This window comes from Podarcis raffonei, chromosome 11, assembly GCF_027172205.1.
Source record: "Podarcis raffonei isolate rPodRaf1 chromosome 11, rPodRaf1.pri, whole genome shotgun sequence".
Taxonomy (NCBI): domain Eukaryota; kingdom Metazoa; phylum Chordata; class Lepidosauria; order Squamata; family Lacertidae; genus Podarcis; species Podarcis raffonei.
In genome coordinates, this window is record NC_070612.1 from 42,432,254 (window position 1) to 42,459,317 (window position 27,064).

Genomic DNA, 27,064 nt, shown 5'->3' on the forward strand with positions numbered 1-27,064 from the left:
CATACATATATTAAAGCCAGAGTAAAGGGTAGATGGATGATCTAAACTAGGGATAGTCAACTTTTTTATACCTATCACCCACTAATGCATCTTTCTTGATGGTAAAATTTCCTTACCACCCACCAATGCTCGATAGAAGGAGGATTCAGCTTGTGCCGTAAAACCCCCTACCGCCCACCTAGAATCTTGAAACGCCCACTAGTGGGCAGTAGGGACTAGGTTGACAACCCCTGCTCTAAACAATCATTCTGTCTGTGGTTTTTAAAATTACATTAAAACATTGCACGCATGTGAAAAGGCCATAGATAGTTTAAAGTCAAAGGCAGGATTAAAAAGGAATGTTTTTGCCAGGTACCTAAAGATACGTAACAATGTGTTGAATTAAGGGGATTTGCAGGCAGAAATGTGTACATCAGGCAAAACGGCATTCAAAAATCTGTTTATGAGGAGAAATTCACACTAAAATGCTGACGAGTTTTCATGAGGATTTAAAACAAAAATGCAAATAAATGAGATGCAGATATGTGAAGAACCGAAGACCCAAAAAAATGAAACTGACAGAAAGTAGAAGATACAACCATCCCTATTCACCATCCCCCACAACTTATCTCAAGTGCATAATTCATAACTTAATGGCTTAGTCCAAGTTGATTAACTATCTCTAACGAAGAAGGAAAAATAGTTCTACAGCTGTTTCTTAATTCCCTTGTACTTTCCCCCCATTCCCTTTAATGAAGTTCTAGCTGCAGCCTCAAAGGCTTTTAAATTAGAAAGACAGATATAACACATTAGAACATTCCCAACACTAATCAAAGATGCTCTGTTTTAAACTACACCCTAAGATAGCCTTACAAATGAGTCTGATCTAATAGTCTTCAGACAAATGACAACAACTGTAGTGAGAAACAGCATCAGAACCTCACAATTTTATGAAACCACTCCAATCTTTCCTCCTCACTTGTAAGCTTGGTGATTTTTCTGTTCTCTGTTGCAGCCCTCCGAGCGAGTTCTGTTGATTTCACTTCCTTGCATTTGATAGTGCTAGTGAAAGGGACAAAGTTCTTACCTAGCTCTCTGATTACTTCCAGCACAGCAGGGAATGAGAAAATGTACCTTTGCAGTAGGCAAACACAAACCTGGCACCATTTTTTAAAGAGGGCAGGAGCACACACAGCACAGCCCTATCCTCCCTCCAAAAGCTGGGCTGCCTTCTATACAGGCATATCTTCGTCTGTGTCTACTACGGAGGGGGAACATCACAGCTGTCACTGCCAAAGGATTTGGCAGGATCATTCAATTCAAGGGAAATGCAGATGGGACGTGTTTAGTAGGATTGTTTGGATAAGCTCCCAAACCCCTGCTCCCCTTCAACTCTGCTGAGACTTAAGTTTCCTGGCTGCCTCAAAAAGATAAACATGAAAATTGTATGTATCGAGGTCAGATGCACTGCAAAGACATTGATTTTTTTCATAACATTTCTGAAGTTTGACAGTGGTGGCGGCAATGCTTTTTAGAAGCAGCCTTTAAAATCAAGCATACATATATTTGTCTCAGCTTTTATGACAGATGTCATCGACATTGCTATGTGGGAAGATCATTTAAGATGCACACAACTATTAGAGGGAAAAGGAAGGTTAATAATAGGCTTTTCGTGCAGTATGTATCTTGTTAAGATGCAGAAGAAAAGGATGAAAAGTTCATCTCAGCGTTGACAAGGAGAGCAAGGGGCCTGTTACCTTACCAAAAATGAAAGACAAAGAGCATGTAAAGGGCATTTTGACCCACTTATCCATGGACTATACGTACACAAGCAAAATATTACGATGGACTGGAAAAAACAATAATGACCTTTCACTAGCAATGACTGTATTCCTGTATTATGCACAAAATCAAGCTCAACACATAAAAATAAATGTGTGCTCTGGACTACATTTGGGAAGAATTAACAAGATTAATTGTCTCTTTGTAGACTTCAATTGAACTATCCCAAACAAAAACTGATCCCAAATCTATTTAGGACAAAAATGAGATATAATGTTTTCTACTGACCTGGACATATATCCTGATTATTGCAATGAAGCCTGATCTAAGGGTCAAACAACACTAAATAAAATGCAGCTGCAAGGGAATCCCAATTAGATGAGAGCACTGATTCTCAACCCCAATGTTTGGTCCAAAATTCTGCCTAACCAGAAAGGCAAAAGGAGCTGTCCAAGATTCAGAGATCAAGAGGTCCTCGATAGCAGGGGAACTGTCCAGCAAAGAGTTGCAAGCAGCATAACACGAGATGTTGTTTTAGCACTGGCTTTCTTGGCATCAACTGAGATTTATAACTGGTTCTGCTATTCCAAACATTCCTGGAATGTCATCGGAGCACATGAGGAATCTGCCATCCTCTGGATTAAGGCTTATGAATGAGAGCTGCCAGATAGGAATGATACTGCCTCTGTTCCTGAGCATCTTGGTGTCAGGAGTGCGTGCAGGAGCCAGGCCCTGTGACCAGTAGGGCTTTGCAGGCCTGGGGCCTTCCTAAGTTTGTTCTGAAGAGGCAAGGCGCAGCCGCACAGGTGAGGCCGATTGGTAACTCACAGCACCTGGTGGCAAGAGCCGGGAAGGGATATAAGGTCAGCATTTCCCTTCGGCTCTTTGCCACAGCAACACACTTCCTGCCTTGCTGCGTTTGGCTTCTTGCTTCCTGATCCTCGGACCTTGGCTTCTTGACTCCCTGCTTCCTGATCCTCAGACCCTTGACTTTGTGACTCCTTGCTTCCTGACCCTCAGACCCTTGGCTTCTTGACCCCTGGCTTCCTGACTCCTGGTTTCTGGACTCTCGTTCCTGCTCCTACCCCACCATCTTGCCCCTGGTCCCGACGTCCTCAACCAGGACTTTGATCACCCGTAAACCAGACCGTGACACTTGGCATGCCTGTAGCCATGAGAGAATAGGTTCCATTGAATTGATGGTATCCTTGAGATCAGCCTCTTCCTAGCTGATGTGGCGTATGTGTGCTTGTAAGCTCTGTGAACTCCCCTTGAACCCCATAAGTACTTGGGCCGGCAACAGCTCTTTTTCCTCAGAGCTTTCATTCACTTCTGGACTGATTTTTGCCAGGAAGGTGGTGACACACAAAAGGGAAGGAGGTATTCAACTCTTTCACCCTACACCAGCAAAATCATTCCTTTCCTTTCCCCCAAAGTTGCTATTTACCCTCAAAGGAAAGGGTTGACCAACATGATTTTCCTGCACAACAGGTAGGTTATTCCCAAGCCAAAGGTTTTTACCCTGACTTGCAAAAAATAAATAAATTGCACATACCAGCAAGAATAACTTTGCTAAATCAATCCCAGTGTTTGCCACGGCTACAGCAGAGTGGGTGTTCACAGAGCAGGGTTGGGAAATATTCAGTGCTATGGCAGTCTGAATGTACCTAAATGAGGTTTCTGAGGTAGTCACTGCACTCTTATTGACTACAGTGGAGGTAACAAGGAGCTGATAATTTATCCTAGATTGATTTTCTGAGGTCAGCTTGGCTTCCAAGTTCTTGTTGCAATTCTATCCAGGTCACAAAAAATGTCTATACCTTGCCACAGAGGTGGCAGATTTCTAGTACAATTACTGAACTTTTCATGTTCACGGCACACAAATGTATTGTAGCATTTACCTGTGCAAACGAGTATTTTCTGATTAAAGGGAGAATGCCTGGGAAGGTATCAGGAAATGTGCACTTTGGAGAAAAGGTGCTTAGGTACACTGAGGTCCAGCTCTGAGGGCCTTCTGGCGGTTCCCTCACTGCGAGAAGTGAGGTTACAGGGAACCAGGCAGAAGGCCTTCCCGGTAGTGGCACCTGCCCTGTGGAACACCCTCCCATCAGATGTCAAGGAAATAAACAACCATGTGACTTTTAGAAGACATCTGAAGGCAGCCCTGTTTAGGGAAGTTTTTAATGTATGATGTTTTATCGTTTTATCGTATTATTATTATCATCATCATCATTAATTCTGTTGGCAGCTTTCCAGAGTGGCTGGGGAAACCCGGCAAGATGGGCAGGGTATAATAAATTAATATTATTACTATGTCAAATCACACATTATAGAGTTCATTTAGGATATGATGGACTCAGTTTCAACACATGCTACTTAAAACCAGTTTTTGTCAAGTTGATCAACTATTAGAATGGCTGTGTTGAAGTGACGGGAAATAATAGATGAATTCTGGGGTTCTCCTTCTTTAATTTATTCTGCCCATTGCCCTTTCTGCTTCATAACCCAGGAAGTCCTTCTCATCTGTGTGGTGCCACCTCTCTCTCCCTCCCCGTTCCCCAGCTACCTCTTCCATGTAACTCAACAACCCACACCAACAACTGAAAGAAGTCTAAAATAGAACTGCATTCACTTGTATTTATTCCTTCCTTGTTAGCCTGACCTTTCCCCATACCTCCTCTATCCTGATTGCTCTGTACCCTAATCTATCCCTTCCATTCCTTGTTCCTCTATTATCTCCCTGCACAGACAAAATTTAAATTGTAATTTCCTTGTGATATTGGCTTTGAGGGGCGGCTATGCCATGTTGTATTCTTGCATGTTTACTGCAGGTGCTAAATAAATAAATTATGCATAAAAGCAGGGGTGGAGAAACTTCCCTAAAGTATTTTCACAAGCAAATGCAAGCACTGTTATTGGCCTGCACTTCAGGATACCTAAAGGCTTTGAATAGCCAAATGAAATATAACATTACAGAGTTATCCAAGAAATGGGCTTCCATGGAAGACCTCAAGCTGTGACTGCTGAAGCCCAGCATAATCCTACTTAGAGTTAGCTGGTTGTTAAACAGTCTATAAGTAATCTCACATTTCCTTCTTACCATAGTCAAATTGCACGAACCCTTAATGAAACAAACAGCACCACTTGACATGGCCACTATACCACTTCCCCTCACTCAGCAGGTTTCAAGCATGTATTCCTTCCATTTCCATTGCTCATTATGCTTTCAAGTGCCATCATATCACTTAACATATGTGAACAAAGTAAATTGCCAAACTTGGCTTAGTGCTTCGGTAATGAATGGCTCTTACTGCCATGTTACTGAATGAATCGAATTTTGTCATTCCACATCTAGTATTACTGACTTTAACACATGCACATTTTCACACTATATAGAAGTTGCTGATAACATAATTGTGCATCTGAACTTCAGCTTCAGTCCAGATGTCACTGTTACTGCAATCCTAAAAATAAAAATAGAGACAAGTAGTATCAAAAGTGAGCCTTTGTCTTGAAATCACAGGTGTTGAAGTCCCTATTTTTTTAGCCTTCCATAAGCTAAAATGACTTTCCGAATATCACATCTTCTTTATCAATAATGTGCCATGGATATTACAAAAAAACAGATTGATTGTGATCCCAGATGACTCTGTGCCAGTGATCATCTAGTTTAAAATAAACTTTCTTATGGCTTAAACCAATTTCCCCCCCTAAGTAGTAAACTTTACTTCAAGATTGGATCGTTGCCTGTGATCTTGTACAAATCTCATAGGATATTTGAGAAGCTGCTCCTTCTCCTACCCACCCACCGCATCCCAGTAACTTAAGATATGTAGCTGAATGTTTTTTCACAGTGCCAACACCCCTGCAGTAACTCATAGTTTGCTTAGTCAGATGGCACCCAAGAGAGAACTGCAAGATGACAGCCAGACCAGTTCCACAGCTAAAGTTGACTACAGACAAATCATATCGTTTTCCAAACATACTGATCCCAGCTGATCATCTAACAAATGCTTTAACTTTATCCTGTAAAATAAATTGTACCATCAGCTGTGCATTAAAATGCTTGGACTTTTCTTTCTGTCTGGTAGCGCTAGTAAACATTGTAAATTTCCTGTTCAATTAATGCATGCTTGAGATTTGTTAAGTATGTAAAAGCATGGAGAGGATTTTCTGTTGTTCCAGAAGACATGACACACCAACTTTTCATGTTACTTAAGGGCATATTTTAAAGTGGTTAATTAGAAGTTATTATGTTCCTACTGAAAGTAGCATGGGCTGTAATTTGAATATTCATTTGATCATAAGTATATTTATTTAGAAACAAGCCCCATTAAATCCCTAGTGTGTTCAATATTGTAATATTGATTTCCAACAAGACCAATACCTTTTTACTATAATCCTGAAATTTGGAGCACTTTTTTAAAAATGTATTTTTATCATTATAATTACAAGTAATATGTAGGCCAAAGGTATATATACAACACAGTATTTACATTTAACAGACGAAAAATGAAAGCCATTGTTCATAATTCATGTGGTATGATACATCAGGAAATTTCTCAGCTTCTTCTGGTTTAAAAGTTCTATAGTCAACCTTTCCTTTAATAAGACATTGTTCTGGAACTTTCTGAAGGAGGAACTATCACTCATAAATGCATAGGTGACAATTAGGTGTTTCAGTGCAAATGCAGTAACTTTGCTCATTTATATTAGATCAACTGAAACATGATGCTTTAAGGATACAGCTCCTTATGTCTACATACACTCAACATGAAGGAGGAAATTTGAATCTTTGGTACTTACGGTCATCAGGTGAAGAGCGGTAGCTCAAGAGATCTAGTAAACCTGCCCCTCTTAATCTTTTGTCACCTTTATGTTCCTTGACACAATCACAGAATCCAAGAAAAGCCGTTTTTTGCAAATCTGCACTAGTGCCATGTAAACAGACTTCTTTGAGTAGATTGGTATATATGTATCCCACAGGCCAAAGCCAGCATGAGAAGTTTCCCTTGTAGATCTTTTTCTGTAGAAGGAAATGTGAAATTTCTATCATGTACCAACTCAGTGACACCAAGATTACATTTCTAAAGGAAGAAAGGAACTACATATATCCAGGAACATGGTTGAACAGTGGTAGATAGACATTTAAACAACCAAATACATTTTATGCATCAGGCAGATAAATGCACTGCACTTTTTACAGTGCACCTCTCAGCTGAGTTCTATACATGCTTACTCAGATAACCCTATCGTGTTCAATGGGGCTTATTCCCAAGTAAGTATTACAAGTGGCTTCCTCTGTTGAACATATCAGACATTGCTGGTGTTTTGGGCTACAGATTTCAGGTTTATTCGACTAGAACAGCTGGTTGCTTAGTCAGTTGCCCAACGGGGAATACTGGCGCCAACATAAACTTCACAGACAAACAGTAAAGAAAATAAATGCTTTGCTTCTATTCCATTTAGGGTTTTCAACACATTCCCTCCCTGCATCTAAATTAGCTTGGGTGTTACCTGCTTCTGAAGAGGCAGAGAGCTTGAAATAAAATCTCTCACTAGGTCCATTAAAACTCTCAGGCAGGACATGTTTAATTTGGCAGTCTCTCCAAGGACCATCAGGCCCAACACTGATTCCAACCTAGATGTTTCAGGATAGGAAAGAAAAACATTGGTCCAAATTAGAAGAATAAATTGATATTTTTCCCCAACGGGAAAACTATATTCGCATTAGGATCAGTTGTTTTCAGTGTTTACTCCCAACTACTTTTTATTCATAAATGCTAACTTCTTTCGGAGAGGTACCAGTAACATGAACATATACAGAGTATATTTTCATGTGGCATAGCTTCTGCTAAATTGGGTCTCGGATACCTGCATTAAATGTAAAGACTTAGATTGCCAGACCAAGGGTTCTTTTCCATAGAGGCCACTCCACTACATCAGAGCTTGCCAAGAGCCAGTGTGGTGTAATGCTTTGAGTGTTGGACTAGGACCACTCAGCTAAGAAGCTCACTGGGAAAACTTGGGCCGGTCACTATCTCTTAGCCTAGGTTAAATGTAAAGGACCCCTGGATGGTTAAATCCAGTCAAAGGCAACTATGGGGTTGCAGCACTCATCTCACTTTCAGGCTGAGGGAGCCAGTGTTTGTCCACAGACAGCTTTCCAAGTCATGTGGCCAGCAATGGTGCAATGGGACACCGTGACGGAAGCCAGAGAGCACGGAAACACCGTTTACTTTCCCACCGCAGCGGTACCTATTAACCTACTTGCACTGGCGTGCTTTCGAACTGCTAGGTTGGCAGGACACAGGTGGCGCTGTGGTCTAAACCACTGAGCCTCTTGAGCTAGCCGATCAGAAGGTCAGCAGTTCGAATCACCGCAACAGAGTGAGCTCCCATTGCTCTGTCCCAGCTCCAGCCTATACTGGAGAAACAAGTATGTCACCTTCAGCTCCTTGGATAACAGGTGGAGTATGAATGAATGAATGAATGAAGAGCAATATTACAAAACCTATTAGGAAGAGTAGGGCAAAACATTTTTTAAAAAACTGTAGGAGATGGATGCTTGATTAATGGAGTAAGTGAGTTCATAGCCTCCAAAAAGAAAAAAAAGTGGGACTGGGACAAGTAATTCAAAATGGTGTATGGATGACCCTTGCTCCTATATCCCCACTGGTGAAACTTAGGCACACCAAAGGTTATGAAATCTGGCATTTGGAGTTGTTGGTGCTTGTTGGGGGCAAGAAGTGATATTTATCAGCTACTCCAGTTAGAAGTTTGAGCACTGGTAAAAAGTAATTCACCCACAATAAGACAGTGATGCAAGGTGAGGTTGTTTGGGTGGAGTAGTGGTAAAGTAGTGCTCCAATGAGAAAAAGGCAGCATCTAGAAAAAGATCTCAATTTCAGTGTATCATTTAATTTCATGTGGCATTTTAGTTGGTCCTTTCCCTCCAAAGATAGGATTATATAGAAGTGCTTCTGTGCTCTAAAATGTTGGTAACAACATCTCACCAAGCCACTTAGATGGGGTAAGTTTCCACTGAAATGAAAAAAATATATATAGCATATGCACAAATTCTTCCAGATGAACTACCTCACTGGCTCTATTTAACTATGATATTGTTCCTAAAGACTCGATGGTTGGGGCACTGCTGTATCTGAACCATTTGTGTTTTGTTCAAAAAAACAGAAACTTAACACTGTGAGGGATAAACCAGTTATGTCACAACAGAAGGATTTTGGTTCATTCATATCATGGTACAAGTGTAAATGCCTGCCATACTGGAATATTCTATCTAAAACTTTATTGGATAGCATCATGTTTTGCAAAACTGTACTGACAAAAGATATACTCCATCACAAGTATTTGTGGGGTGGGCTTTTGCTGCAAGCAGGTAGTTTAGTAGGGCTAAACTGCCTTATTATCAAGCCAGCGTCTGGCTGGTTCTTCTTAGAAATAAAATGGTGGACTGCATTAATCTCTGGTCTGATCCAACTCTCAATAATCTTGTTTATTTTTCACTTCTGTCTATTTCCTCCATTTTACTTACTGTGTGCCTAATGCTATTTTTTAATTAACGTGATGTGGCAGTCATATAGACACTAGAGCCAATGGAAAACATTAGGTTAAATATCTATGAACCCTAATACTATTCATGTGATGACAGAGGAGTTATCTAGCTAATTAGATGGGAAGTAAAGTGAGGATGTGCCATAATTAAATGAATAATTGTATAATCAAAAGTTAGTGCTCACTGAGAAGAACACAGGAGAAGGTGACCAGTAGGACATTGGTGGGATCAATGCTATTACATTTAATTCCGCCTGTCCATTAGGGAGAAACTACACACCAAGCTAATAAATTCACAAAACATCAGCAAAGATTCACTTAATAGAAAGACTATTCACATAATACATATTTTAGTCATTTGGTAATAAGGTCAGAGTTGGGGGGAGAGAGCTATTATAAGGAATGAGGGAAAGGGAAAATCAGCAAATGTAATTATGATTTTAGAATGCAATATGAGAAAAGCAGATTGCATAATACCGAGCTATGTTCTAGATGCTATGGTTTGGTTTCCATCTGTTTCTGTATTGATAACATTATAAAGTATGGTTGGTGCCAGAACCCTTTGGAGCTAACCAAGGGCTCTTGGCTCTGTGAGCAGCTGCCCTGTGTGGTGAGCCATCAGAAGTGTGAGGTGGAACACCTTTCAAGTTGGTGAAGAGTTCTGGTGCTATGGAGTGGCCCAGAAGATTCAGGCTGCCCAATGGCCTCTCCTAGACAAGGGCTGAGACTTTGCCTGAACAATAACAGTCTTCCAGCCTCACCTTTGTTTCAGTGTTGTAATGGTTATAGGGGTTGCTGCATAAGTTGCCGCCACTCCTGGCTAGGTTACCTGGTTGAGCCCTTTCTGTCTGGACAGCCTGTCGCTTTGTGGCTGTCTCAGTCACTGGCAGAATCCGTCAGTGGGCGTTTCTTGAACTTCTTCCAGCAAAGAAGTTCTTTGACGCCAAGTCTCCTCCGACTCTCCCTGCGCGGAAGTCTTCTGCGCAGGGAGGGTGTGGGCAGCGGAGTACCCGTACTCTCTCCGATGGTCTCCGGCGAGGAGTCTTGGAGCCTCCTCTCCGATTCCCCCATCTGCCCCCCCTTCTCCACTGGTGTTACGCTGATTTCCTTCCCCAGCAGATGGGCTGCCTCTCTCCCTACTGGGACCCTCTCCAGCATCCCTCTGGAGCCTTCCCTCCGCCTCTAGCTCCGATGGCAGTTCCCTGACAAGTGTGTTCCCTTCTGACTGCTGACACTCAGCAACAGAGTACTCTTCAGCCAACTGTGCTGCAGAGGGCAGGCTCAAGTGGCTTTTATAGGCTGCCAGCTGACCAGAGAGAGCCTGCAGACAATGCCCAGCCAGTCTGCAGGGCACTGCTCAACCAGCAGGGCCTCTGGTTGGCCCAGTTGAAGCTGGCATTGGGTGGGGAATCCCCACACCTTAATTCTGCCAGGCCCTAGCTGCTGGGGATGGTGGACAGGGGTAAGGTCCACAACCACCACCCACCCGAGAAGGGGTGAGCGGCCATTCGTTTCACGTATAAGCACCCCACCCACCAGTTCAATCCCCGGTAAGGGCAGGCTTTAGTCTCCATCCTAGTTGGAGGGAACCACACATTCTAGAAGCAAAGTGTAGCCTAGGTAAAGGTAAAGGGACCCTTGACCATTAGGTCCAGTCGTGGACGACTCTGGGGTTGCGGTGCTCATCTTGCTTTATTGGCCGAGGGAGCCAGTGTACAGCTTCCGGGTCATGTGGCCAGCATGACTAAGCCACTTCTAGTGAACCAGAGCAGTGCACAGAAACGCCATTTACCTTCCCGCCGGAACGGTACCTATTTATCTACTTGGACTTTGACGTGCTTTTGAACTGCTAGGTTGGCAGGAGCTGGGACCGAGCAACGGGAGCTCACCCAGTTGCGGGGATTCGAACCACCGACCTTCTGATCGGCAAGTCCTAGGCTCTGTGGTTTAACCCACAGCGCCACCCGCGTCCCTCAATCCCTGGTACTGTCAGTTAAAAGATCACAGGTAGCAGTGCTTGGAAGCTCTGGAAAGCTGCCAAGAGTCAAGTACAGTATTAGAGGCTGGAGATGCCAATGGTCTTATTAAAGACAAGGCCAAAGAAGTTGCCCCAGTTCCATATCTTTGTACTCATGGCAGATGCTTGGTTTTGCTTATATAAGTCTTAGACTATCTAATTTGCTCTTAAGGCCGTTCCTGGCAAATTTTATGTGACCAGTGGGCTGCAGGATATGAAAATTATAATTTGTCAAAGTTATGTAACAACATTTAAATAACTAAGTACAACATTTACGAAAATTAATTGGCTAGATCAATTACCATACCTTTGATTTTTTTTTGAAACTTTGGCCTTTGCAAACTTTAAAAGCTGCAGATTTTTTAAATAAAAAGGTCAAACGAGTATTTATAAAAACTGCAGGTGGCAAGAACATTCTAAATGAGGCCTGGAAACAGAGTGTAAAACTAAACCAGGTCAGCAATACAGACCACTTCCCTCCCATTGACTGCAATATGAGGTAGAAAAATAAAATAAAGGTTGGATCCTTCCAAGCTGGGGACTATTTGGGCGTCTCACAGACATAACTACAGTGGAAAGCGGGGCACCAATAGTTCTCTACTACAGTGATTCACCCACAATTTTTCTCACTGACCACTTGAAAATCCCTGAGGGTCTCGGCTCACAGCTTTATGTTTTTCTACCCGCTGGAGCAATTGTAATGCACTGTGCTAGATGCATTATGCTTTTTAATTATATCTTTTACTGCTTCTTTTATTTCTTATATATCATAGTTTATTGTATTGCAATATGAATTTCATAAAATTCAAACTGGCACGTACAATGTAAGAAATAAAAGAAGCAATATAAATACAATTAAAAATCAATATAAATATTTAATGCACTGGATGTGCCGTCACCTGTCTTCAACCACAAATCCACAGACACACAAAAGACCACATGAATGAAGCTTGTACCACTGTTTGGGAACCCCTGGACAAAAAACAACAACTAAGATTTATTTAATCAGGTGATGGGCCATATATGAGAATTTTCTTCAGATATCCATATTTTGAACATTAAACTCAAATCTTAATGGATAATGTAAGCTACAGCCAATCCGAATCATGTAAGTCTTGTAACAAACAATGGTCTGTGGTATTTATAAAACAGAACTCTTTCTAACATACATTTTTTTGGTTTCAAATTTTAAAAAAACCCCGAGATACAGTAATATAGTTGTACAGAAATGTCATCAAAACATCGACAGAGCATAGCAGTAACACATGACTTTAATAAAATTATACAAAATACTGTGCATTAGCTAAGTTAATGATTCTTAAGCAAACAATAGATAAGTTGTCTACTCCTGCAAAATGGCATTAAAACTATGTTCAAAGGGATGTCTTGGGTTTCACAAAATCATGACATTATGAAGAATAAAGCTGATCTTTAAATATCCAATTTGCACGTTAATTCTAGGGACAGCTGCCTTCAAAAATCTCGTCAGCCCAAAGAAAATGCAGATGATATTCTTTATTGCTATGACGTTATCTGCAACCCTAAAACGGCCTCTTTCTAAATGACTTTCAGTTCCATTTTGCTAGTTTACCCCAAGGCTACCTCTGTGATATATGAATAAAAATGATTCATCAATGTCAACAACCTTATGTCAAACTATTGGTTCTTTGGCAACATTTTCTCTTCTTTCAGACCTAGTTATATGGCTGAGAATCCAGGGGGGGAAATGTCCTTTCAGAAATAGTAACCAGATCTCATTAGCTCACATATAGACTTAAGAAAGGAATGTTTTAGAAATAACAGAACTCTGACTGTGTGAAGAAATGAAAAATGATTCCAGGAGGGCTCACTGACAACAATGGATATATGATACAGCTTTAGCCAATGTCCTGGAAAATGTAACAAGCGACACAAAAATGTTGTATCATATTCCCCTGAAAAGCTCTTAGAGCCAGCTGAAAAACACTCATCAAATTCTAAGAGAGAATTAGATGCATTCATTTAATGTAGTTTAACATAAGAACACAGCTTGCTGAAATTGGCAATACGGTATGAGCCAAGACCACTAGGTTAAAATTGTGCATCACTCAAACTTGAATTGAATAAGGGTGTTTACACTGGAAGTATAACGATCATTTCCCTATTTCCCTTATTATTTCAGTCAAGGGATAAAAGCAGTGTTTCACATTTGTGTTTCTCACTTGAGGAGGGTAAATACATTCTATTTTAGATATGCAGCTAGCTTTGATTATTGAGGGGAAAGTACTGGGTTCTTTAAAAATGGACAGGACAATCTCTCAATTCAAACAAAGAAACAAACAAACACCCTATCTGACTGAAGAAAAAAAGCCCAGCCCAGCCCATATCTGCCAGATTTGCATTTGTGTGTGTTTTTCTGTCTTGCATTAATTTACCAATCCAACAAGAACTCCTGTATTTTAGCTTGCCACATCAGAACTGAATTTAATGATATAAATTATAGGACCCGCGTCATATTCTGAACCATAACACTTTGTTCCAAGTTTCAGCCTCAGACAAATGACAGCAACAGATACAGGTCTGGTCTGCGTATCACAGAAAGGGTTTAACAGTGACCCAGTGTTTGGACAACACATTAAGCCAAACCTCGGCTCCTCTGCCAAAAGAACCAGGGTGGAGCAAAGCAGCTGCAATCTCCTCCTGGGGAACCAGCACATTTGGGGTAAAGCATAGTTTGGCTGAGTGTTACATGCGCACATAGCCATATACAGTGGAACCTCAGTTTTCGAGCATCTCGGAAGCCGAACAATTTGGAACCCAAACGCTGAAAACCCAGAAGTGAACGTTTTCATTTTCAAATGCGCCTTGGAAGTCCAACGACTTTTGAGGCGCGTTTCTCCATTTTTTCAATGGATTTTGCAGACTGCCCATTGATCCTCAGTTTTCGAAAGTTTCAGAAATCGAGCGGTCTTACGGAATGGATTACATTCGAAAACCGAGGTTCCACTGTAGTAGTTTACTATTTAGTAATAAATGAACTTAAAAAGCATCTTAAAAGCAGAGACATCACCTTGCCAACAAAGGTCTGTATAGTTAAAGCTATGGTTTCCCCAGTAGTGATGTATGGAAGTGAGAGCTGGACCATAAAGAAGGCTGATCGCCGAAAAATTGATGCTTTTGAATTCTGGTGCTGGAGGAGACTCTTGAGAGTCCCATGGACTGCAAGAAGATCAAACCTATCCATTCTGAAGGAAATCAGCCCTGAGTGCTCACTGGAAGGACAGATCGTGAAGCTGAGGCTCCAATACTTTGGCCACCTCATGAGAAGGGAAGACTCCCTGGAAAAGAGCCTGATGTTGGGAAAGATGGAGGGCACAAGGAGAAGGGGGTGACAGAGGACGAGATGGTTGGATAGTGTTCTCGAAGCTTCCAGCATGAGTTTGACTAAACTGCGGGAGGCAGTGGAAGACAGGAGTGCCTGGCGTGCTCTGGTCCATGGGGTCACGAAGAGTCGGACACGACTAAATGACTAAACAATAACAATAAATGATGGGTGGTATTCAACTGAGTTTTACCAAAGACAATATATTTGGAAATGACATTATGTTTCATGGTGTATTAGCTGTACTGTACTGTTTTGGAAAAGGGAACTGCACAATTATAGCTTCATCAAGCACTATGTCATCTGATTGGGCAAAGGGGCATTCCATAATATTAAAAATTTTAAATAATTTATGCAGAACGCTTAAGGAAAAATGGAAATACATTCTATTAAACTTTCATCAGTTCTGTCTGGAGCAGGCTCTCCACTCTCTTTGCCCATTCATTGTCCTATTCAAGTATCAAAAGCGATACTCTTTGAAAAGTTAAATAAAAACCAGACGTACGGTTTGATTTAGTGAACCTCACATTAAAAGCGAGTTTTAGCACTGTCTTCACTAAAAAGCAGATTTAAGTTGGGCTTCACAGGCAGAAAAGAAGAAAAAAGGGTACCACAGCTCAAACACCGTCCCTAAGGGTTTAGCACTTACTGAAAGGCAGCAAAGAAAAACAAAAAAAGAAAAAGAAAAACAGAAGAGGCATGCAGTGAAATGGTTATATTTTTGAAGCTCATTTCATTTCACGTATTTAGCAAAAATATATATAAAAAATCTGCTCTATTATGCTGCTGCCTACGGTTAAGCTCACTGCCCCAGATAAGAAGAATTCCTATTAATAATCTAATAACCCCTAGGATATCCTTAGGCGCAAGATCCTGAAAACATCCATTCATGGTTAGACCCCTTGATTTCAGAACACTACATGAATATTATCATTTTCAGAATCATCATCTTAAGACTGCAGATTAACAGATCAAGGTCCATCATTTTTATTTCAGCAAAATACCAGTGATATAACATTGTACTGATAAGGCAGCAGATCAGAATGAGTGAGAGTATATTCTTACAGATTCCAAATTAACATAAATAAAAACTCTCTGAATTGTTTGTTGTATATAAAATATTTCTCATATGTAGCTCAATAGATAAATAAATATATGAATATAGCACCACCAGTATTCATTGTGCTTTACAAAGCAAAAAAGTAACAAAAAGACTGTAAGGCAAGAGCTTACAGTCTAATAAGACATGATATGGGGGAAGCATGAGAACTACCTTATTATCTTGAAGCTGTGTTTACTAAGAATGCTCGCTATTGTTATGGATTCCTAGGTGTTACTGTCATAAGACCCTATAGAGCAGGTGGCCCAGAAGCAACAGATGGTTTAGCAGGTGGTCAAGCAGAGGTAGGCTGTCTGTACCAGAGCAACAAGTTGCTCTGTGAGAATTGGCAGCTTTATAGGAACAGATGGGACCTTATCGGTTTCTTGCGTGACTTTATCCCTGCTGGGCTGATAGCTGTAGTTCTGACCTCTGACCACCTAGACGGTGATGCTGCATTGCAATGAAATTGGGCCAGCAGCTCCTCCTGCCAAGACACTGACATAGTGACTAAGGCCTCTGGGCTTCCTTCCAGAGTCTCTGGTCCAAGTCAACAGTGCCTTAAATATACACTGGTAACGTATCACTACATAAATTTCATACATTACTCCAAGTTACACACGGCAGTTTCAGGAATAGTCTCTCCATGATAGCGATGAACTACCAGAGTTTAAGTCAGAATATTCTGAATTTTCCAAACAACTGGAATGACAGGACCAGATTTCACATCCCACTTCTACCCTTGCTCCATGATACTTTGTAACTATTCACCTTGACAAACAGCGTGAATTACACTGGTGTTGTATCAACACTAAGCAAATGTATTGGCACAAATGTTTAGGACAGGCATGGCCAAACTTGGCCCTCCAGCTGTTTGGGGACTACAACTCCCATCATCCCTAGCTAACAAGGCCAGTGGTCAGGGATGATGGGAACTGTAGTCCCAAAACAGCTGGAGGGCCATCACTGGTTTAGGATAAGAGTGTTACAGAAACTGAAAGCGAGGAAGCGGGTCAGCCTTTCCTAAAAGATGAACTGGCCAGCTCTGTCCTTTCTTTCAGGTGATATCATAGAATCATAGAGTTGGAAGGGAGCATGAGGATCATGCATGAGGATCATCTCGTCCAACCCCCTGCAATGCAGGAATATGCAAGTGTCCCATACAGGGATCGAAACAGCAACCTTGGCATTATCACCACCACACTCTAGCCAACTGAGCTTTCTGAGCACTCTAGCCAACTGAGCAATGCTACAGATTAAGCTGATTTATAGGATTTGAAATTAGAGAGAGTCGAACAGCTGAGGTGTTTCCAACAGACCTGCTCACCTCATTCTACACTTTCCTTACACTGGACTTGAAACCAAGTATAGAAAAAATGGTTGCCACTTTGAAGAGTTCCTCTGGTGGCTCTAACCATGTGAAAATGGACTTGAGCTGCACATTTCTGTGTCAGTGCAGATGAAACCATAAGCCTCCCCATACAGCTACAATCACTGTGGAGGAAGCTTTAAAATGAAAACAACACAATGGCCTGGTTTGCATGTGACTTTAAACCATGGTTTAAATTAAACAATGACTAAAAGTGAAAGGGCAACATGTCGGTGCATGCTACTCAAAGGGTGCTCCTTCCTCCAGGGTGCTGTGGAGGAAACGAACCAGAGACTAGCTTTCCGTTGTAGGTGAACCAATGCCCATTGTTTGTTGATGGAGAAACAAACCACAAGAAGTGGTTTCCACATAACAGTAAGTCAGGCTCTGTTTTCCAACCCAATCCCCACCCCAAAGCACTGAAAGAACAAGGAAGCTGCTCGTTCACATCAAACCATAATTTAATCAAAGCTTTAGAACTGGGCCAATGAGTGGCTGCCTTAATTTCTTCCATGGTCAACTCCAGATTCCAGTGATCATCAATCAGCTTATAACCCAGGCTTGGCATTATTTCATTTGCTAAACATAATAATGCCAAATTTTGCTTGTTTTTTCACCGTTATTCTAGTCACCTTTAGGATTACACAAACTGAACCTCTGCAAATCTCAAGAAGATCCTGATCTGATCTTCAGGCCAAATTTGTAGTACTAACACGGCTATCATTAGCTGTAATCTAAATGCATGTATGTTGTCTCTATCCAAGAACTTTATTCCTGGCAAAAATTACTTAAAATTAAGCATACTGTAGAACAGCAATGAGTACAATCCGCAGTTGAAACCTGTTGAAACTTCAATTAGCATAAGCTATCAAGAAGACAGCTCCAATGTAAAATTAATTATAGGCATTCAAAATTAGAATGTATTGCACTTTGCATATAAAGAGCACCCAAAATTTAAGCCAAGTACCTGTCCCAAAAGGATGGCACACTTCATTGCAGCTGTTTAGTTATATGAAAATTACTCTGTCTTGAAATGCTGAAATGAAGTTCCTATCCGTAACAGGCATAATTTAATAAAAGTAAACTGATATGTGCTCCTTGCCAAAAAGGTAAGAACAATTATTGATAATGTGAAGCGATACAAAGTACATGAATTGCTTCTCCTTCTGGTACAAAAAATATAAATCTCATTGACAGGCAACTTTGGGGTGATTAACATTTAGACATAAAGGTTATTTAACATTTAAGCACAAAGGTTATTTCCATAAAGATTATATCAAGTTATGAGGTTGTCCTTACCAGTCTTCCTGATGAAGCTCTTCCTTATAGAATAGTACATGCTTGAGTACTTCATCTATATTAGAGCAGCTGTTTTGTACACAAACCCAAACAAGAAGGCTGTGCCAAAGAAATGGCTTAATTTTGAACTGCTTTTGTTCAGGATTTAATTCAACTGATCCGCCAGTACCCATGGGTGACTAAAAAAAAAATAAGTTAAATCCGTTAATAAGACCTTGTGAATACAAAGTTAATTGGCAATTTTCTGCATAGACTTGCATCTCAATTTTTTCCATCATAATATTAGACTTTATCAGCTTTACATTTTCATGCAGAGTACATGTCATTTTGCTCTCACAATGTGTTTTTTTTAAAAAGGGAAGACATTTTGGGACACAGTCAAGAGAAGAGCCACTGCTGACAAGTGGCTTTGTTGTACAGATCCTTGCAAGATCTTTGTCCTAAGATACTATACCATGTTAAACAGCTGCATAGTGTATCCTAGGCAATATTTGCAATATTGCATGGGCTATTGGAGCACAACTCTCAGAACACCCTGTACTTCATTTCTTTTCCTAAATATATTGCACCCCAAGCAACTAGGTAAAGGTAAAGGGAGCCCTGACCATTAGGTCCAGTCATGACCGACTCTGGGGTTGTGGCACTCATCTCGCTTTATTGGCCGAGGGAGCCGGCGTACAGCTTCCAGGTCATGTGGCCAGCATGACTAAGCCGCTTCTCGCGAACCAGAGCAGCGCATGGAAACGCCGTTTACCTTCCTGCCGGAGCGGTACCTATTTATCTACTCGCACTTCACGTGCTTTCGAACTGCTAGGTTGGCAGGAGCAGGGACCGAGCAACGGAAGCTCACCCCATCGCGGGGATTCGAACCGCCGACCTTCTGATCGGCAAGTCCTAGGCTCTGTGGTTTAACTCACAGCGCCACCTCAAGCAACTACTTAGGCTATATATGAGGGTTCGAGATATGCCAAGTGTATGTCTTACAGTTCCAACATCACATATTCACTTATCTTACATTATGGGTACAATTCCCTCCAGTTCCTTTTACAAATAATGTAAGACAAATTCTGAGCTGCAAGCATTTCAAACCAAGCAGCACAATCAGACAGTATTGATTTTGCTGTAAGCCACTTCAATTATTATTTCAACAGAAAAGTGCAACACAAATGATGAATGAAATGAAACTAATATAAAAGACCTGCAATCACACGCGCACACACACAGTGGCAGACCTTCCCCCTTATGTGGTCCAGCCTTGCTCCCTACATTTTTCATGTGTTTGCTGAATACTGAATACTGAATACTGTGTGTGTGTGTGTGTGTGTGTGTGTGTGTGTGTGTGTGTGTATGAATGGGAAAAACAGACTCTGGCTTCACTTCATCATGACCACAGCCAACATATGGAAAAGCTGTGATTGAAGATGATGCCAGAATTCTTAATTTGGCTCATTAACTCTAAGTAAGTTCTCGCCTCAAGTAGGGAGACAAGAAGAAGATAGAGCCTTTGTCATAACAATGATGTCTACTAGACAACAAGGTGTGTCTGAATCACTGGAGAAAAGAAATTAAGGGGGAAACAGGGCCTTTGAATTGATACAAAGGCTTCCTCCTTGTCCTATGAAACCAATTTCTTTTTTAAAAAGTGCTAGAATTTGGAAAGCTGACACATCCTGTACAAGAGATTCCAACAGAGTTCTAATGCTCAGCACACAAAGGAAAGTCTTCTCAAACCCAGCTACTTCTGAAGCTTTTGCATGTCCTTACAGCAACACTGAGTAAATTATAGATGATATCCACCTACACATTTCAGCCACACATTACAGTCTCTCCTTATATGCCTATTTTTATTTTCCTTATTTCAAGAGCTGCCATTCTGTGGCATAGCTATGAATCTCTCCATAAAAAGTAACAGAGCAGAAAAAAAAGATTTCAGAGACATTATAGAAGAGACAGCTAAAAATATCAGGGTGGTGATTCAATTACTATTAATGGAGCTTAGTCTCTATAATATATTTAATTGAGCCGTGCAATAAATTATTCCTCAAGGTTTTCTAAATTGAGGAGTACATCTCTATAGCACCCTCCAGCAAACCAAGATGAGTGAAAGCTCTCTAAGAGGAGCCCTGGGTAATTTAAAACAAAATCAATTCCAGCCCATATCCTACCCCCTTGAGCTTTTCTTTCTGGCTCATGCTCAGAATATGCAGGAGAGTTGCTGCAGCCCTTGAGCTGCATTAACTCATGCACAGTGGGGCCAAGAGAAGACTCAAGGGGCTCAGAAAGAGAGGACAATAAGAGCGCAAGCTGGCCCATTAGCATTCACTCTTTGCTCTCTGAGTAGCACCCTCCGCACCATCCCCACTCCACTTACCAAAAGGAAATATTTAGGGCAGGATGGCCTTGACGAAATGGACAAGCTAGTTGCAATGCCGGTGTTTATTAAATATAGCAGGGATGTCCAACAGGCCGATTGTGATCTACTGGTAGATCCCCGCGAGGTTATGGTAGGTCGCAGTCAATCTCTGGCTCCCTTTCCTTGCGTGCTAAAACTGACTCCTGCCACGCCCCCTCACCCCACCCTCCATTGTTGTATGATCTCTGGAAGGGAAGAGGGCGCTTTCTCTGTGCTGCTGTTTTGATCCATAGTGATATTTTTGTGAGTGACTTTGCCCCTTTGTCCCTTGCCTTTAACCCCCCAAAAAATGGAACTCCCCCCCCCCTAAATGAGGCTTTCCTCCTCCATAAAAAAGCTCTACAATTTTGAGCTGAACCCCCCAAAGGGGGTAGATCGCTGTCAGTTTTTAATTCTGAAAGTAGATGGCAGTCTCTTGAGAGTTGGCCACCCCTGAAATATAGTATTCTTGTTCAATGCCCAGTACGCCTGTGTGTGAGTGTGCACAAGGAGTATAGCAAGGAGGGGTGATCTCACAAAGTGGTTTATACCATTTCTACATTTTTTTAAAAAGCATCAACTGTACAATAAAACAGAAAGGACAAGCAGCTGCCCTTGAATAATCCATATCTGCTTCTTCTCCACTTACCTCAGGGTAGGACAGTTCTTCAGGAGCCCCCCTGGAGGCAGCCATTACTGAGATGTGCTAATCTGGGGCTTCTCCTGAGCCAAACACCCTGGAGCAGGTTTGCGGTGAGGACAGAGCGTTCAGGGGAAGGAGAAGGAAGCCTCACTACACTAGTGGGAGCCCCTGCTTTTGCTTATCTAATGGGTTAGTTCGATCCAGGCCTCTTCATGTAGATACCTCAGGACAATAATGCTTCAGCCACCACTGTCCCCTAGGAGCTCTCCAAGGTCCTGTCCTTATCTGCTCTTGACTTTGACATGACACTGCCTGCTTCCACCGAGTACCTCAATTTCCAACCAAACTGGATGGTTCATTGGCAATGTTTAAAAGGGTAGCCTACCCCATCACAGCTATGATTTTTCAGCTGTATTGATGATAGATGTACTGATGATGAAACTGTATGTCCTACTTTTTAATAATCATCATTAACAGCCATTATGGCAGGCACGTTCAACAGGTAGATCACTGGACGGAGATCACTGGCTCCCCCCAAAGAAGCTAAACAACTTCGGCTCCCCTAAAAAAAGCTCTGCACCCCCCAAAACGGGGCTTCCTCCCTAAAAGGGGGTAGATCACTGCCAGTTTATAACTGGGAGTAGACTGGGAGTATACTGAGTCAGACCATTTGTCCCTCTCAATCAAGGTAGCCAAAGCGATGCTTTCGAAATGTTAATGTTAAAGGTAAAGGTAAAGGGACCCCTGACCATTAGGTCCAGTCGTGACCGACTCTGGGGTTGCGGCGCTCATCTCGCTTTATTGGCTGAGGGAGCCGGCGTACAGCTTCCGGGTCATGTGGCCAGCATGACTAAGCCGCTTCTGGCAAACCAGAGCAGCGCACGGAAACGCCATTTACCTTCCCGCCCGAGCGGTACCTATTTATCTACTTGCACTGTGAAGTGCTTTCGAACTGCTAGGTTGGCAGGAGCAGGGACCAAGCAACGGGAGCTCACCTCGTCGCGGGGATTCGAACTGACGACCTTCTGATTGGCAAATCCTAGGCTCTGTGGTTTAACCCACAGCACCACCCGCATTCGAAATGTTACTGGACTACAAACATTCACTATTCCTGACTCCCGATCGTGCTGGCTGGAGCTGATAGGAGTTGGAATCAACATCTGGGGTGTATCACTTTGGCTATGCCTGGTTTATAATGACTGACTGCAGCACTGCAAGGTTTCAGACAAGAGGATTCCCAAGCTCCAGCTGCAGATACCAGGGACTGGACCTGGGGTATTTTGCATGCAAAGCATATGCTATATCAGTGAGCTATGGTTTTTCTGCTGGAGAAAGGAAAATGTCGGATTCAACTCCCTTAACAAAGTTTGAGAATGTTGAAAGGTACAGGATTGCTTGAAAGGAAAAAGTTGCTACAGTTCTAATTAACATTCCCTCCCCTGAAAGTGATTCATTAAAGCAATGCTGCCACACCCACTATCAACAGCACATGTCAATCTATCTAGTTCAATTCAACTTTAGTCATTATGCCTGAATCACCAAGCCTGCTTATTTAATAACAGGACACTATTTGGTGTATTATATATAAAATTCAGTCATGTGTTACCTACTGTGTCAGAAAAAGACTTAGCCGGCTTTTCTTGCAAACTTGCATCAGAGGCCAATGATGTTTGAGAAAGTACAGATGTTTCACAGATGACTTCTCCAGCCTTCAGCATAAAATGCACCATGAAAAGGATGTTTGGGTACGGTTGGTAGCTGACCTCGGAAGCTGCTAGCGCTATGGCACACACACACCCAAAAAAATAATTGTTACGTTTATCATACTGTTTTACAGTTTGTTCTGTACAGTTTTTATTTCGTTTTTTACACAACGTCTACTGTTACTGTTTAGCTTCAGCAGAGCAGTTTTCCAGGGCAGATTTATAAATATTGTGTGACCCCTTGTGGTGTAACAAAAGACTACAGGCATGATTCTAAGGCAAGAGCTGATGTACCGTATTTTTCGCTCTATAAGACGCACCAGACCACAAGACGCACCTATTTTTGGAGGAGGAAAACAAGAAAAAAATATTCTGAACCTCAGAAGCCAGAACAACAAGAGGGATCGCTGCGCAGTGAAAGCAGCAATCCCTCTTGCTGTTCTGGCTTCTGGGATAGCTGCGCAGCCTGCATTCGCTCCATAAGACACACACACATTTCCCCTTACTTTTTAGGAGGGAAAAAGTGAGTCTTATAGAGCAAAAAATACGGTAACCCACACACTACGTATGGAGAAGTTTTCTGTGGTGGCTGTATTCCTGATTAAGTGCAATTAATTAATTTTCTGTTCTTAAATAAATGAAAAATAAACTATCCCTGACAGATACAAACATGATGGCTAACATGATGCTATAAGAAGATATAGGCATATTTGCACAAAATTAGGAGGAATTCCATCAGTAAGCCAGCTGATTTCATCTAACAAACATTTATATTAACTTTAAACAGAAATATTTTTTATATATAGTAAACCCGCAACTCATGCACATTTAAATGTGCACATTCAGCTTTCCATGCGCAGCAAAAAAAAAATTGAAATAAATTAAAATGGGGTGGGAAGTGGGCAGGGTTCCAGGAAAAACGACTTTGGCAATCCACCCAACCTTGAACCCAATGGATTTTGACTACACACAACTTTTGCTTTAGGTGTGATCCCCAGAATGTAACCCCCATGTAAGTTGTGGGATTACTGTGCCTTAATGGAAGTAAAGAACATAGTGCTGGTGGGCACATACACATCCAAAGGTCCTCTTCTCCCCACAGAAATTAGGCTTCAAAGAAGCATTCTATTGTAGCTAATAGAATAGGTTGCAGTGCATACTTGGTTGTGGAGTTCATGCAGTGCTCAAAACAGTTCCTCTTGGTTTGCGAATATGCCCAAGCCCCCAAAAAGGTTGATGGCCTCTTCCTTAATGCATCTTAAACACCAGATGTCTAAAGACTTGACACACTTTGGATCATTTGTTCTGCAAAGCGGATATGAATTTTCTTTTCTGTGTAGTATACTCGAAAAACATTGTAAGATGTGAAGTGTTCCAAGCTTATACTGTTTTAACAGCAATCTCCCACCGATTCCCTAGGTGTAATAACAGGAGAGTAACAGCCAAAGCCTGAAACCCATCCTATTTCTCCCACTGGAATGAGTGAGTTGGGATTGCCAAAGAAATAATTTTGAGGATCAGGTTGCTTTTTCCATTGCAGTTTTACAATATATTATTGCAGCATTCCTTAAGAATGAGAATCAGAGAGGCTCTTTTATTTCTGAAGCTGATATATTTTCTAAATCTGGATGCGGCAGATGAGTCATGTTTTCAAAAAGGAAAGGATACAGATATAATATCAGGATTTTTCTAATTGTCTGGTTCTGTTTTCTTCATTCTGTATATGAATTTGTGGCCATGACAACCAATAACAGTAGCAAGACTGCAATACCTCTGCAGTCTTACCACCACAGCAACAGCCTGCTGAGTCACTGCATACCGTGTACATATATGCCGAAAAGCGTGTGCTGGGAAGGCGTTTGACATTAGGTTGGTTTGCTAGAAACAGTGGCCTTGTGGATGAGTGACAAATGATCTGATTATATCAAGCACTCTTGTCTTCTTCTGCAGTCTCACTCTCTGTACATCATAGCCTGCGTGAGGCATTCTGATGCAGAATCAGGCTGTGTATCGGAACCACGCTTGAGGGAAATCTTCAGGAAGACTTTGCAGTGCCAAATCGTTAGGTTTGTTGGAACAACCTCTTTCTATTGAAACACATACTAAGTCGTGGCAGCGTGAAGCCCTCAGGAATGACTCGCATTAATCAAACTCCATTTAGAAGTGATTCTATAGATTCTGCCATATGTTTTGAACACTCACTAATTTTATTTCTAGTTAGTCAAGAGCCTAGGAACAATAACGGGTGGCTTTCGAATCAATGAGAGCCAGACTCCGTAGCAGAAATGTTCTTCCAACATTTTTCTGGACGGTATTTATTCCAGTAGTTGGGTTAAGGTATGTGAACCAGCAGGCCCTTGGCAAATGGAAATAGAAGAAGCTTGGCTAAGCAGTACAGGCTTACTTTTGACATAAGTGAACTCCCTGAAATCCACTGCAGGTGGGAATTAGAAGCAGTGTGAAGATTCCTCATCTTGGCTTTGCTACCATATTAAAAGAAATGGCACAATCCCACTGCCTTTGAGGTAGGATTTAACCCAATATAAACAGACCACGTCTGTATTTGTTTTGCTTGTTAAATGCCATCTACTTTCACCAAAAACTTGTGATTAGGTGTTATTCACCTAAATCTCCATGTTTCAAGTATAAACTGCTTGTTGCCTAGTTCAGATGTCTGTAACATAATGAGTAGTTGCAGGTAAAAACAGAAACAGTGATCAAATGACCATATTTTAACAACGTTTTCCACTACTTTTCCCAGAACAGATGTTAAGCTTTACTGGCCTATAATTTTCCAGATCACCCCGGATCCTTTTTTTTTTTCATGGTGTTACATTGGCTGCTATCCAGCCCTCAAGAAACCTAGCCAGTTTGTTTCTTGTGGCCTAACGCCAAATGAAAGACACCTGTTTCCGCTGAACCCAGTTTAGAGGAGATATGCTCCCAAGTCCATACAACTGCATTTGGAATACTATGTACAGTTCTGGCCGTCTTGCCTCAAAAAGGATATTGTAAAGCTTGAAAAGGTTCAGAAAAGGCCAGCCCAAATGACCAAGGGGGTTGAGCAACTCCCCTATGAAGAAAGGTTACATAATGGTTATATTCTACTTCTACTGTTTCTGAGAGGGACGCGGGTGGCGCTGTGGGTTAAACCACAGAGCCTAAGACTTGCTGATCAGAAAGTCGGTGGTTCGAATCCCTGCGACGAGGTGAGCTCCCGTTGCTTGGTACCTGCTCCTGCCAACCTAGCAGTTCGAAAGCATGTCAAAGTGCAAGTATATAAATAGCTACCGCTCCGGTGGGAAGGTAAACGGCGTTTCTGTGCACTGCTCTGGTTTCACCGGAAGGGTCTTAGTCATGCTGGCCACATGACCCGGAAGCTGTACGCCGGCTCCCTCGGCCAATAAAGCGAGATGAGTGCCGCAACCCCAGAGTCGGCCGCGACTGGACCTAATGTTCAGGGGTCCCTTTATCTTTTGTCTTTACTGTTTCTGAGATTCCTAAGTGCCGCAAGTGCTGTTATAGTCATGTCTCGCTTGTGAGCTTCCCACTGACATCTGGTTGGCCACTGTAAGAACTCGTAGCCTAGAGAGGCCTTTCATGTGATCCAACAGGGCCAACAGGGCTTTCCCTCTGTTCTTCTGCCTATTCACCCAGCCCTCCCTGCAAACGAAAGATTGCCTATGGGCATACTTGAGAAACATTTTCTAATTGATTTTGAGAACCCTCTGGGCTTCGCTTCCCCATTAATAGCATTCGGGAGATGACCAGGAAAAGTACTGAGTAGCTTGATATATAAGTACTTCTCTCTCCTTAGGAATGGAATACAATTAACATTTTCCACA

At 41.8% G+C, this 27,064-nt stretch overlaps 1 protein-coding gene across 5 annotated transcripts in view; it reads right to left on the reverse strand.

Moving 5' to 3' along the window:
* TMEM232 (transmembrane protein 232) overlaps nt 1-27,064 on the reverse strand; it is a 145,805-nt gene that overhangs the window by 81,777 nt on the left and 36,964 nt on the right. For all 5 annotated transcript variants that reach the window (XM_053407638.1, XM_053407640.1, XM_053407635.1 and 2 more), the window contains exons 7-10: nt 23,127-23,296; nt 18,482-18,660; nt 7,279-7,402; nt 6,568-6,787 (exon numbers count right to left, since the gene is read on the reverse strand). In XM_053407638.1, the coding sequence (XP_053263613.1) occupies nt 6,568-6,787; nt 7,279-7,402; nt 18,482-18,660; nt 23,127-23,296 (693 nt within the window). The remainder of the gene's footprint in view (nt 1-6,567; nt 6,788-7,278; nt 7,403-18,481; nt 18,661-23,126; nt 23,297-27,064) is intronic.